This window comes from Dama dama, chromosome 20 (genome assembly GCF_033118175.1).
Source record: "Dama dama isolate Ldn47 chromosome 20, ASM3311817v1, whole genome shotgun sequence".
NCBI classification, from domain to species: domain Eukaryota; kingdom Metazoa; phylum Chordata; class Mammalia; order Artiodactyla; family Cervidae; genus Dama; species Dama dama.
This window is the reverse complement of record NC_083700.1, coordinates 113,918,456-113,932,643: the sequence shown is the minus strand read 5'-3', so window position 1 is coordinate 113,932,643 and position 14,188 is coordinate 113,918,456. Positions and strand designations below refer to the sequence as shown.

The 14,188-nt window shown below is 41.5% G+C and overlaps 1 protein-coding gene across 5 annotated transcripts in view; it reads right to left on the bottom strand.

Moving 5' to 3' along the window:
- UBE2F (ubiquitin conjugating enzyme E2 F (putative)) overlaps positions 1–14,188 on the bottom strand; it is a 45,015-nt gene that overhangs the window by 17,003 nt on the left and 13,824 nt on the right. For all 5 annotated transcript variants that reach the window (XM_061122604.1, XM_061122606.1, XM_061122605.1 and 2 more), the window contains exons 3-4: positions 12,676–12,705; positions 9,024–9,089 (exon numbers count right to left, since the gene is read on the bottom strand). In XM_061122604.1, coding sequence (XP_060978587.1) covers positions 9,024–9,089; positions 12,676–12,705 — 96 coding nt within the window. The remainder of the gene's footprint in view (positions 1–9,023; positions 9,090–12,675; positions 12,706–14,188) is intronic.

The following is a 14,188-nucleotide window of genomic DNA, read 5'->3' as shown; positions in this document are numbered from 1 at the left end:
GGCTGAAAAAATTCTTATAGGCAGAAAAATGTTTACTTCAGGATAAAATTCTGTGTGTGTGCTTAGTCACTCAGTCGTGTCGGACTCTCTGCGACCCCATCGACTGCAGCCCGCCAGCCTCCTCTGTCCATGGGACTCTCCAGGCCAGAATACTGGAGTGGGTTGCCATGCCCTCCTCCAGGGGATCTTCCCAACTCAGGGACTGAACCCAGGTCCCCCACACTGCAGGCAGATTCTTTACCATCTGAGCTACCAGGGAAGCCCCAACTTCTGTGAGACAAGAGAAATAAAAACATGAGCGCAAGGAGAAAAAGTAGCAATGAACATCTCCCAATGGTTAAAGTAGAGCTTGTTCATGTATTTTTTTAAATGCATGATGGTAGGTATATCCATGGTATTTACACTCCACTGGAAATATTTTAAAGAGTAACACAAGACTTCCCCCCTCTTTAAATGTCAATATTTACAGCACACTGGAATCACATGCTATGCAAATTTTAAACTCAAAGGAAAAATACAATCCCTGCCAAGATGAGCCTGTAGATAGGAGGTCGGCAATCTCTCTGTGAAGGGCCAAGTGCTGCAAACTTTGGGTAGAAATAGAGAAGATCCACAGTGAAGCACACAGAGAAAAGTAAACAGAACTGTGGCCCACAGTTCACGCGTAGAGGGTATATATAGCCAAGGTATTACCATTCATATACATAATTGAAGTTCCATAAAGGGCTTATGGATAAAATATTTTTAGAATGTTGGTCAGTTATTTCTAAACTTGAGGAAAACTGTAACTCACGGATCCAAAAATATCAATAAACCCCAAGTGAGATAAACAGGAAAAAAAATCACATCAAAGCACATCATAATAAAACTGCTAAAAACTGTGACAAAGAGACAATGCACATCACAGAAAGTGAAACAAAGAATCACCACTAATTCTTACAAGAGGAAAAAGAGCAAGTCAGAAGGCAGAGGAATGATATCCTTAAAACGCTGATATTGTCAACTTAAGAATTTAGCATTCAGCAAAGCTGGCAGAATTCATCATCAGCAAATCTGCAACCAAAAAAAAAAAAAATTCAAGGAGGTTGTTTAGGCAGAAGGAAAATAACAGATGGGACCTCAGAACTACAAAAGGAATGAAAGCTGTAAGTGGTAAATATGTCAATAAATATATAAAGAAAATATAATTATCTAAAACAAAGGTAATTACATTTGTTACAACCCAGAATACACTGTTAAGTAAATGTGACTATAAAATAAAGGTCTGAATGGGGAAGTGGAAATTCACTATTAACCTGGCTCAACTTCCACTTTAAAAAATAGAAAAAGAAGAGCAAATTAAACTGAAAAAAGGACATATGAGCAGAAAACTAAAAAATACACCCCCCAAAAAAAAAGAAAACTAAAAAATATTAGAAGAAAATCAATGAAACCAAACACTGGTTCCTTGCAGAGACCAATAAAATTGATAACCTCTAGCTAACTGGATCAAGAAAACAGAAATTTTCAACGCCAGGAATTAAGGAAGGTATATCAACACAGACTATATAGAACTTAAAGAGGTCAGAAGATGTTAAGAGCAACCTTACACCAATAAATTCAGAATGCAGATGATATGAACAAATTCTCTGAAGGATACAAATCACCAAAGCTCACCCAAAAATAAGAAATCCAAGTAACTCATACCAATTATATTCATACTTAAATTCCTACCACAAAAACAAATCAACAAAATGGTAGATGTAGGTGGTTTTACTGATGAATTCTATCATTTAATAAAGAATTAAGAGTAACTCAACATAAAACTCTTCCAGAAAACAGAAAGGAACACTTCCCCATTCATTCCAGAAGAGTAAGGAGGGAAGGAAAGAAACTAGAGCCTTATCTTGCACCATATGCAAAAATTCAGGCAAAATGGTTCACAGACCTGACTTTAAAACCCAAAGCTATAAAACTACTTTTTTTTTTAAAAAAGGAGGAAATCTGCATTTCTTAGACAAAGATTTCTTAGGATACAAAACACTGTGTTAGCTTTGCATTGTTGTTGTAATAAATTAGTAAATAAATTATTATAAACTCAGCAGCTTAAACAATAAAAACTTATTATCTTTTGTAGGTCAGAAGTCTGGAACCAGTCCCAGCAGCTAAGAGATGGCAGGGCTGCAGCTCTTTGTGGTGGCTTGCGGAAAAGTCCATTTCCTTCACGCTCCAGCTTTAAGCGGCTACCTGTGCTCCTTAGCCCAGGGCCCCTTCCCTCCATCTTCAAAGTCACCGATGGCCAGTGGAAGTAATACTACAGACAACAAAATGGATGTGCTAAGTGAAAGAAGCTGTGTGCAAAATGCTACATCCTGGTTGGGGCCATTTATATGACTTTCTGGAAAAGACAAACAGCAGGGCAGAAATCAGATCAAAGATTGCCAGGGGCTGGGGGTGGGAAGAGGAAGCTCACTAACAAGAGGCCCCGAGTTCTGAGCTGATGGACACACTCTACGCGCATTTCAATTGTGCCGGTGGTTACACAACTATATTTATTTGTCATAAAGCAGAGAATGCTACACCTAAGAACGCTGAATTTACTGTCTGTAAAATTATGCCTCACTAAACATGATTTTTGAAAAAGATAAAGCCTGCTACATGAAAGGCACTATCAAGTAGTACAGGAAAATCAAAGCATGCTGGCAATTTTTACAATGCCAGAAAGCTTAACATTTAAATAGCGTGTCCTCTTAAAAACCATTTTATATACAATAACTATCAGAATATATGTTTAACAATGTAATAACGGTTTTTAAAACAGTATGTCAAGACATTTAAATTCATACCCACTCCTGGAAATCTGAGCATCCCAAGAGAGAATCTGCCTCAGAGTTGTATGTGCGAGGCGGAGGGCAGAAATCAGTTTGAGCACAGTGGATACCAGATAACACATCCCCTGCTCAATAGGATCTAAGCACAGACAAGAAGGGCATGAACGTTTCCCCAACAAAAGTTAGCTAGTGCTAAGGGAGGTAACTGGTCGTCTTGAGCGCTGATAACCACATTTCTACTATATATGAAAGGAGAATAATTGCCACTGTATTTCTAGGATTATTTGAAAGAAAAGACTCCATCAGGAAAAAAGTCTCTTTTGCTTCAAATTTTTCTCCTTGCAATGGTTATCTCCCAGAAAGCTAAAAACCAACCTAGAGAGAACCAGGGAGGAGGGTTCACATTCTGTGTGTCTGAAACGTTGACAGAGTAACAGTAAACTACACTCCAGCTACCAGGAGACCAGAGTAATGGTCAAGCCAGAGGTCTGCTTCAGTGCTCTGATCCATTTTCATGTCTTTAAACATGTTCATGATCATTTAAATGTTGCTCTAAAATGTTCACGTGTGGGACCAAACCTATGGCTCAGGCTTACTAACCACACTTCTCTGCTGAGAAACTGGGCTCTTACTTTATTTCACGTTTAGAAGCTTTTCCTTCTATAACTCCAAAGCTGCGAAACAAAGCTAAGAATAACTAAGAACCAAACATCATGGGGTAAAAGATAATTTAAATTTCATGACTCACTGTAGGGTGCATTTTTATTATCAAGTTCATCAGTTAGGGAGCTTTTTATAAATTATATGTTCAAATTAAGAAAACATGACTAATCTGATAATTAGGTGAATATATACCTAGATATACAAGATTTAGAATATAACTATGTAATTTCCTAATCAGAACTTTTATCTTATGTAACAATTAAAAAAAAAAGGATATTATTCACTATTAAAAAAAAAACTCCCACATATCCAATAACAAACATATAACCAGAGGATGAGATTGTTGGATGGCATCACTGTCTTGATGGACATGAGTCTGAGCAAGCTCTGGGAGTTGGTGATGGACAGAGAAGCCTGATGTGCTACCGTCCATGGGACTGCAGAGTCGGACACAACTGAGTAACTGAATTGAACTAAACCCAGGTACATAAATCTCACAACTCAATAATGAGACAAGCAATCCAATTTTTAAATGGATAAAATATTTGAGCAAAGGAGATATAAACAGAACAAGAAAAGATGCTCAATATCTTTGGTCATTAGGAAAATGCAAATCAAAGTCACAATGAGATACACACACATTGGAATGGCTAAAATTGAAAAAAGTGATAATACTAGCTGTTGGCAAGAATGTAGGTTAACTGGAATGCTCATTCATTGCTAGCAGGAATGCAACATACTTTCTTTTTGGAAAACAGTACACCAGTATTTCATAAAGCTAAACTTATTCTTACCATCACTAATTATTAGAGACATGCAAATCAAAACTACAATGAGGTGCCACCTCACACCAGTCAGTATGGCCATCATCAAAAAAAATCTACCGGTCCGCCCACGGCGGCCATCGCCGGCGGGGCGGGGCAGCGGCGCTGACAGTCCCCATGGCGGCTGCGCCAGAGCCCGGGGAACCCGGGAAAGGGAAGGCAGAATTAGAAGATCATGTGACGTTGGAGTAGGAGGATTTATCGTGATGACTTTAGGATACTGGTTCCACTGTAGGTATAATTATGCTAAGCTAAGAATCCAGGAAAGACTTGCCAGAGAAGGAATTAAAAACAAGATTTTATACGAAAGTACCCACCTTGATCCTGCAAGAAAACAAAGCAATGGCGGCGGCAGCAGCAACTGAGCAGTCTTGAGCATAGAAAACCCAGATACAATTCACTTCATTGTGAACAAAGCTGAGATGAACTACAGAAACATTTTAGGTACCATAAGGCAGATCTCAATCAAGTAAATAAAGTATGTGTAAGCCGTAAAAAAAAAAAAAAAAAAATTACCAACAATAAATGCTGGAGAGGATGTGGAGAAAAGGGGACCATTGGTGGGAGTGTAAACTGATACAGCCATTATGGAAAACAGTATGGAGATTCCTTAAAAAACTAGGAACAAATCTATCATATGACCCAGCAACCCCACTACTGGGCATATACTCTGAGGAAAACCATAACTGAAAAAGACACATGTACCTCAACATTCATAGCAGCACTGTTTACAATAGCCAGGACATGGAAGCAATCTAGATGTTCACCGACACATGAGTGGATAAAGAAGCTGTGGTACATATATACAATGGAATATTACTCAGCCATAAAATAGAATGAATCTGAATTCTAGTGAGGTGGAGGAACCTAGAGCCTGCTATACAGAGTGAAGTAAGTCAGAAAGAGAAAAACAAATACAATATATTAATGCAAATGTATGGAATCTGGAAAAATATCAATGAACATATTCGCAGGGAAGACACAGATGTAGAGAATGGACTTGTGGACACAGTGGGGAAAGTAGCATCAACATATATACACTATCAGGGGCAAGATGGAGAGCTAGTGAGAAGATGCTGTGTAGCACAAGGAGCACCATCTGGCGATCTGTGATGACCTGGAGGGGTGGGGGGAGGAGGGGATGTAAGTATAATTATGGCTGATTTGCACTATTGAATGGTAGAAACCAACACAACATTGTAAAAATTAAAAAAAAAAAAAAAACACTGGCAAATGAAGACCTGCACGCAAAGGTTTACAGCAGCTTTTACGCGTGGTGGCCCCAAAGTGAAAACAGCACAAAGGTTCATCAATAACCTGGTATAAATACTGGTTTACAACCATATGATAGAATAAAACCCATCTATAAAAAGACACAAAATACAGTACAGGTGAAACTCAAAAGCATTATGCCAAGTAAAATAATGTAACTTATACCTCAATCAACATTGCCTTTAAAGAACTTTTTAAAATCAGTCTACATTTCCACCTTAAGAAGATAGAAAAAGAAAAGCAATTTAAACCCAAGTACAAGGAAGGAAATCATAGACAGCAGAAATCAATAAAATGGACAGACAACTCAGAAAAACAAATGCTTGCTCTTTCCAAAAAAATAAACTGGATAAACCACAAGCTAACATGATCAAGGGAAAAAACAGAAGATCCAAATAAACCAACATCAGGAATAAAAACAGGGATGTCAGGACAGATCCCACAGACATCAGCAGACTAATAAGAAAATATTCTGAACAAATTTGGATGGTGTGAAAATGCCAAAAGCAGTCTTGCTCATAATAGCCAAAAGCTGGAAAGAATTAAAATGCCCATCAATATGAAAATAATTATGTTCATCATAGTCATACAACAAATACTGCTATCCACAATAACACATATGAATTTAAAAACATGTTAACAAGAAAGAAGCCAGAGACTAAGAGTCATAGTATGATTCCATTTAAATGAAATTCAAGAACTCAAGGAATTTAAGGACTATAATAAGAGAAATCAGAAAGCAATTTTGGGTATGTAGCAGGGGGTGAGGAATTGACTGCAAAGAGGAAGAAGGGAACTTCGGGAATGCTGCAAAATCTTTACTGGGATTAAGGTTACACAAGGGTATGTGTCCATTTTGCACAACTAATTATGCTCTGCAGTTAAAATTAGCACACTTTACTGTTAATAATTTTATACTTCAGTAAAATTTGTTTAAAAAGTAAAACCTGAAATGAAAACTGTCTATGGTCCCCTCTGCCTACAAGTCACCATACCACAATGGGAGCAGGCTGGGGGGACCTCCACAAGTCAGTAGGCCCAGTTTTTCAAACCACCCCTCTGACTTCACAGATGACACCATGGGGTATTTCAGCCAGTCTTGAGATTTTTGCTTTGTTTCATTTCCCTTTCTAGTATTGTTTCTTGTTGTATGAGTTAATATGGAGTTTTTTTTCTTCCAAATTTAGTTCTTTTCTTTTCTTCCATCACCTAATTACATTTCCATCTTTTCTCTGAAGAGTACATTTATTCCCAAGCATGAGGGATATTCCAAAAACAAACAAAACTATAAAAATTGTACCAAGTACAAACAGAGACTATCCTGCCAGGAGCCAGAGAAAGAAGAGATTTGAGTTTCAAGTGCAAATGCAACTCTTCCCCCCTGACCACCTAAATATGTAGATCCTGTATATTATTTAGTTTTCATCCCCAAGATTACTGGCCAAAATGAGCCAATTTCAAAACCACCTGTTCCATATACTGTTAAAACACTGTTACTACTCGGGTCTATCTCTATAGTTTCTCTTCAATACTAAAGACAGCACGACTCCACAAAGTTTTTATAAAAAACCAGGATACTGGGCAAGCTTTTGGGGTTGGCAGATGTCTGTGATGCTTCTCTGAATAATCCAGGGCAAGAGAAATAGCAGCTTCACTGCCACAGACAGCACCGCTTCACTAGAGGCGCCCCACTGACACCACAAACACGAGCACACCACACAGCTCCACGTGCGCACGCCCCCAGACACGGACACTCGAGCACCCGGCAACCACAGGCACCAACACACAAGTTGCTTTTTCACCTGAAGGAACACTCGTGCTACAGCTCCAAGAACAAGAACATCAAAGATGGTGTCAGAGACATAACTGTAGTGAGAATGTTCACGTCATTCAGTAAAAACATTCAGTTGAAAAAAAAAGGAAAAAAAAGAAAGAGTTATCCAGAGGTTGTACTCGACACATGTAAGAGAGCAACAAGCCTGGCAAAGCAAACCAGGTCTCTGAAGAGCTGAGAACCACAAAGCCCAAGCTTGGGCAGAACAGCAGAATCCATGAGAGCCACTGAAAATGCTTAAAAAGGCAGAGGGAAGAAAAGTTTTTACTACAAACACACAAGAGTGAGACCACTTAGTAAACAGAGAACCAATCTAAATCACCACAGTCACTTCTGAAAATACCTTGCAGTGCGTAACAGTAATAGTGATGCTCATAATGGTGACCTCTGGTCACCAGGAAACATTAGAGTGTGCTCAGTACCCCTTGCTAAACACAGCAAACCTGCGACATCTTTGTGAAGGCGGCCAAAGGATGGTAAGAGCTCCCCCCCACCTCACAGGTAAAAGTCCTCTCTGGGGGTCAGGCCCATTTCTGATGACAGTGCCCTGGTGGTAGGATCTCTACCCTGGTGCTCGCTCAACTTAGACAATGGAGATGGTACCAGACTGAACTTATGGATACATTCCAGAGCCGACTGTAGAAGCAGCACACAGATTACATGAAATTTTTAAAGATTTCAAGCACATTTTGAAAGTAGGATTTCTCCTGTTGTCATACATCACCTCCCATCCTACCTGCAGGCAGACAACACGAGGGCTTATTTGCAGATTCACTATCACCCACTGAAATTCTGCATTCTCCTTCACTGTTTAATTAGCTAATGACTCATGATTCCCAGTTTCCCACTTGCTTTCCACCTCCCAAATAAAACACCACCCTCCACTTCCTCCACAGTACTCCATCCCCTTGCTTAATTCTCTCTGCCCTGCTCTCTCCTCTCCCCAACCAGCCCACCACGGCACAACGCCCTCTGTCAAATGAACTCTGGTGGGCTGCAGTGTTGGAAGCTGTACACCCCCAACCGCACCATAACTAGGAGAGACCCACACCCTCTCTCCAGCGGCTCAGCATGACCAACGAGAAATATCTACCAGCTTAGACACCTATCAGTGCTAACGAGGACAGCTGGTTATCTGCTTGTTTCCTCTGTTAGACCTGGGCTGAAGCGCTTCACACACATTGTCTACTTAATTCTCACAAGTGTCCCATGAGATAGGTTCTATTTGATCCCGCTTTGCAGCTGGGTGGGCTGCAGCTGAGACAGGTTCCTGAACAATTCAGGCATGGCCGTGCTGCTGCAAGTCGGCAGAGCAGGATCTGAATCCAGTGAAGACCTTGGGGCTCGCGCTCTTCACTCTGTGTCAGCAGCCTCCACCATTATTCCCTCGGGCTGTTAAAGTCTGTACCGGTTCCTAGAGTACATGCCGCATGCCTCAGATCACTTCATGATGCTTTATCTGACCACACGGCATGCATCTCCTCTTTATCTGGAATGTCACTGCTGTCATGACTTACAAAAAGTTAGAGGACAAATCAAACCAAAGATTATAGACTTGGAAAATCTTTAGAATGTGCTTTCTGAAAATCACTTTAACACATATACATGTAAGAATATTACCTGGGGTGACAGTTAGCTGAAAGCAATGAAGCTTGTTTGGATCAGGAAAATGCACTTTACACGTACCTGCAAAAGAAACAGCTCGTCAGGAAGGCTAGTGGTAGTCCTTACATTGAGGCAAACCTCAAAATACATGGAAAGTTTAACGCTGCTGAGGAGCTGACAGGCCAAACCAGTAGATATCATCTATTTGTTTGGTAATAATCATGCCAGTATGCTCAAATTGCAAACCACTGATACTTGTCATGTGTCTTCCTCCTTACAGGTTTTTATTAGTTAACTCCAAATTGACCATGTTATCTGTCACCCTTTAAATGGTTCCTAAAAACAGAGCTCTTTCCATTAATGTCAAGACTGGTGCTACTTTACTTTGAGAAGAGAAATCACACCTCAGGGAGATTAATGTATGTGGGTAAAGACAAGCTAAACATAGAAAAACCAGGAAAAGAGCCCAGGCCACACTTCTGGTCTGTACCCACCACAACATACAAAAGTTACAAAGAACTGTCCCAGCTGAGGGAGCGCATGCCCAGGCCACGGCATTCTCTTTTTTCCCCCTAACATCCTCACAACCCAACCGGTAACTCCGCTTGGTTTGCTGGCAGAATGAGGCTCGGCTGACTCAGATGGTGACACTCGGTCCACATGAGCTGCACCAGAGGGTCTGGATTAACAGAGAGCCCCCTGAGAGCGCTGCTGTGGTGGGGCGGACAGAGTAAGGTGGCCACAGCCGACATCTGCCGCCTTCAAACAAAGGACACATCAGAAGAGCAAATACCCAAGGGATTAAATATAGAAGGAAGATGGAGGGAATACAGATAAAAATTGTACTTTATAAACCTGGAAAATAGTATGCTAAATTCCTTGAGTCATCTACTGACAATTTCTTACAAGTCCTACTGGAAATATCTGCCTAGTTTCACACGGTATGAATTTTCATCCAAAAGAGAAAGATTCTACTTTAGCCTGGGACACAGCCTTAGAGACCATCGAGTCCGACATCATCGATTGTGAAAGATGACACGAAGGCCCAGAGAGGTACAGTGACCAGCCCAAGACCACACAGGTTATCAAACAGAAGGAAGTTTAGCCCCCAAATTAAAACTAGTTTATGCCTCATTTCATTACTGCATGATATATCCAGATATGACACACAACAACGCAGAACTGTTTGTGGCGTATTTTTTTTGACCAATCCTTCAGAAAAATCAATGCAGAGTAAAAGGTAACTTAGTCTAGAAAAGCAGGACAGAGTCTCAGAGATCACACTGTCATTTTCTTTGTTTCTGAAACAAAGAAACCAGGGACTGAAGAATCCAAGGTTTTCACCCAAGACACACATTTGAACCATGCATAGTAGTTTAAATGGGTTTTGTTTTTCCTAATTTAACTTGAAAAGATAAATGCCATTTTTCTAGTGAAATATATGCAACAAAAACATATGACAAGGGTGTGGGAAATGCTTCATTAATTAGATAAAAGTTGGCATCATCCATTTGTCTTTAATGCTTCATATTCTCATTTAACAAAGGGACAGATATAGACATCAATCCCTCTAATACAGACTGACCCACCAAGAATAAAGAAATTATCAAGATGGGTTAAAAAAAAACAAAAACAGTAAAACTCCCAGAAAGAACCAAATCTTCTAAAGCTAAAGAGAAGTCTAAGTTCCTACAATGACAACAAAAAGTTAAAGTCAGGTTTTTGTTTTAGTTCAGGTTTTGTTTTAGTTCAGTGTAGGGGCATCATTAAACTAGAGAAGGGAACAGCAAACCATTAATTATTAAAACTCCAGAATTACGCTTTTTCTCTGTCTGTAGACACAGGCTAAGACTTTCATAGTATTTCCATCTAATTGAAAGAGATGTTTTTTATTTTTTGCAAACAGAGACACCTCTATAAACTTGCAGGTACAGAGTTCCAAACTGGTTCTGAATAATTTCTAAGCAGCATTGCTCTATGGCAAGTTATTTTGTTTGCCTTAATATTTTAGAAAGATTATGAATTAGACAGGAAAGATCTGTTCTTTCATGGCTTCTTATTTCCTCTTTAGAATGAGCTATGCACTTGTGGAAAGCCTGGCTGATTTATATTGTATCCTCTATGACTTGGAAAGCAGGCAGGAAGACGGAGAGAAGAGAAGCATGCAGCATGTAGTTTGTTTAATCTGACACCACACCTGTACGGCCTGGGAAGATAGGTCATGCCTTTTTCAAACCTAAGATCTCCAGTTAAAATCCTGGTTTGAAAGCCAATTATAGTTTTATTGTTTCAAACTAACCTTTTAGATAAAGCTAAACTATACTCTCTGGGTTACTAACTGACAATCTCTGGGTTTTTATGGTCTTTGATTAAATGTCTGCATGAGTATATATGTTCAAGCTGGGGGGCCAGTGGGAAGACATGATGGGGGCTGAGAACAGAAGGACCACGTCATTTTCCTCTTTAACTGGATTTTACTAGATTATTACATAATCTGAAAAGAAGAGGGGAAAAAAAGAGTGAGAACAGTGTAACACAGCTGTCACCCGGCTTCAGGATTTCACCGACCTTGCTTCCCTGTCCTACCCACACACAGCTGTTTGCCTGTTGTCCTGGAACGTTTTAAAGCAAACCATTTGTAAATACTTTCATAGGTAGAAAGATAACCTTTTCATAGAATCCCAAAGTATTTCCTTCTTGTTCTGCCTGGAAGGAAACTTTGAAGTCAAGCAATCCAGCTGCTTTTAAGACATTCTTGACCAACACTAAGAAACATATTTTAGCACAACCCACTATACTCATATATAAATGTTATATATTTAAAAGAATTTTTCAAGGAGTATGTACTAACCGTTAAATACTGGTTGCACAACCATTGAAGCACTGCACCCTACAAGGATCTTTCCAACTTTCAGTGGGGTTGGAGAAGGCCCTCTCTCACCCTGTGTGAGACAGGCCTCTGTATCAAGCTCTCCCGAGCATCTGCCCAGACTAGGAGACCTACGTATAAAATATTTCATTGAAATCGTAAACGTCCTTAGCCTTAATCAAGTGTAATGATAAAAAGTTCTAATTCCAAAAAACACTACAGTGGTCAAAGCATTTAGACTTTGACGGGCCTGCACACCAGAAAGGGCTTGGGAAGGCATCGGCGACACGTATCGCAGGAGTGGACGCTGGGCAGGCGCGCCTGCTCACGAGTGAGGCCCTCAGTCAGGCCCAGTGTCAGGCGGGAGGACCAAGCAAGGGGAGCGGACCTGAAGACATAAAGACAGCACCGCTGTCCAACCTCGGGCACAAGGACCAGTCACAAACAAGTATTTTCTGGACCAAAACGGTGGTGCCATCACTAACAAGAACAGGACTGCCCATCCCTGATTAGCATGCCTCTTCACGGGAAGGGGACATTGGACAGAATGTGTGCAGGAGGAACGAGCCCTAACCAACGCACTCCTGCGGCAATAAGGAGAGGGGGTGCTGTCGGCTACCTTCTCCTTCCCAGGGCCTCGAAAAAACCCTGCTACCTGTTTGCACAAAATGCAAGCTTATTCCTAATACACATATAAAATAGGCTTTTTGCTATGTAAAGTTATTAAAACATAAAACAAGCTTCTCCATGCAATTTATTTTATAGCATTTAATGTTTGGTTGGGGATGCTATACTTACAAGGTAAATTAGCTTCAAGTTCTGCAACCTCTGTGGAAACAAAGAGATTACTGTTAATATTAGTTAATTACTCCACATAAAATCACCTGCTCTAAATTGGCATTTCCCTCCAAGACACCAAAAGAAAAAACTAAAAAAGAATTAACCAAAATCTACACTTGGGTCTGACGCTTAAACTTTAAGCCATGAAGTTGCTTTCAAATACACACAGTGACTTGCAGGATGCCAACAAGTGCAGTCAAGGGCCCTTGAAATTTTACTTTAGTACAAATGAGAATCATTCAAAATTAACAGAAATTACCTATGGGTAAACAGTCACTAAAGCGGTTCTGAAAATCTCGTTCCCCCAAGTAGTGGAACTACTGCCCTCAAAATCTGATTTCTATTTATAACTTTGCCTCTTCCAGTTTTTCCAGATTCATCTTCCCATGAGGGCTCGCCCAGTTTGCGCTCGAACTTTTCCAGTGAGAGGAAACGCTATGCCTCCTGCTGGGCCCGTGCGCTGGCCCCATCATCTGTGGGTGCGCTGACACCCAAGAGAGCCTGCTCCTGGGGCGACGCTCCTCAGCCCCAGAGCTCTCCTCTGGGGCTCTCCATCAGGCATGCACTCGGTGCTCAGGCCCAGCACCTCTCTGCCAGGATGAAGCTGCAAAGCCCCCATCAACTGGGCAGGCAAGTCGCCTGTGCCTCTGACATATCTGAAACTTTGCCTAAAGGGCACAGCTTTAGAAAGGGCAAAGTGGGGGCCAGGGCACCTGTGAGGTGGCTGCTCCTGACTGGCAGGGAGAGCCGGCAAGCCCGGAAGTGAGTTGGATGGAAGGATGGGCCAACTGTGTGGGGGTGCGGCTGGGGGCCACTGAGGGGGAAGGCGACAGAGGTGGGACGGAGGGAGTGAAGTCTGGGTTCATGACCAGGGCTGGAAGCCCCTGCAGTCATGCCACCTAACAGCATGAGACCCACGGAGGGGAGAGGCTGGTGAGAAGGAAGACCTCTGGCAGAAAGCGGAGGACAGGAGCAGGGACAGTCACCAGCGGAAATGCAGGAGCGATTCAGCAGAGACGGCATGCTGGTCTGGTGGTACGAGGGGGATGAGGTCTGAGGGAGAGCCCGGGATGTGGGTCAGACCCTGTGGAGTGCATCCAAACCAGCAGGAAGGTAAGTGGAAAGACGGAAACCAGACTACAAAACACGAAGGAGCAAATAACTCCTTCAAGGGAGGAGGCGGGAGGGAACAGGTGGGGAGGGGGGGCCTTGATGTTTGCAGAGTTGAGTGCATTCATGGGAAGACCTGTTCAGTTGCTAAGTCGTGTCTGAGCTTTTGTGACCCCATGGACGGCAGCATGCCAGGTTTCCCTGTCCTTCACCATCTCTGGAGTTTACTCACTTTCATGTCCACTGAGTCGGTGATGTCATCCAACCATCTCATTCTGAGGCAGAGGGTTTAGGGAAGAGCCAGGCCTCTGATTTCAACTAGTTGACAATCTGGGTAGAGACAGTTGGCCCACTAGACGTA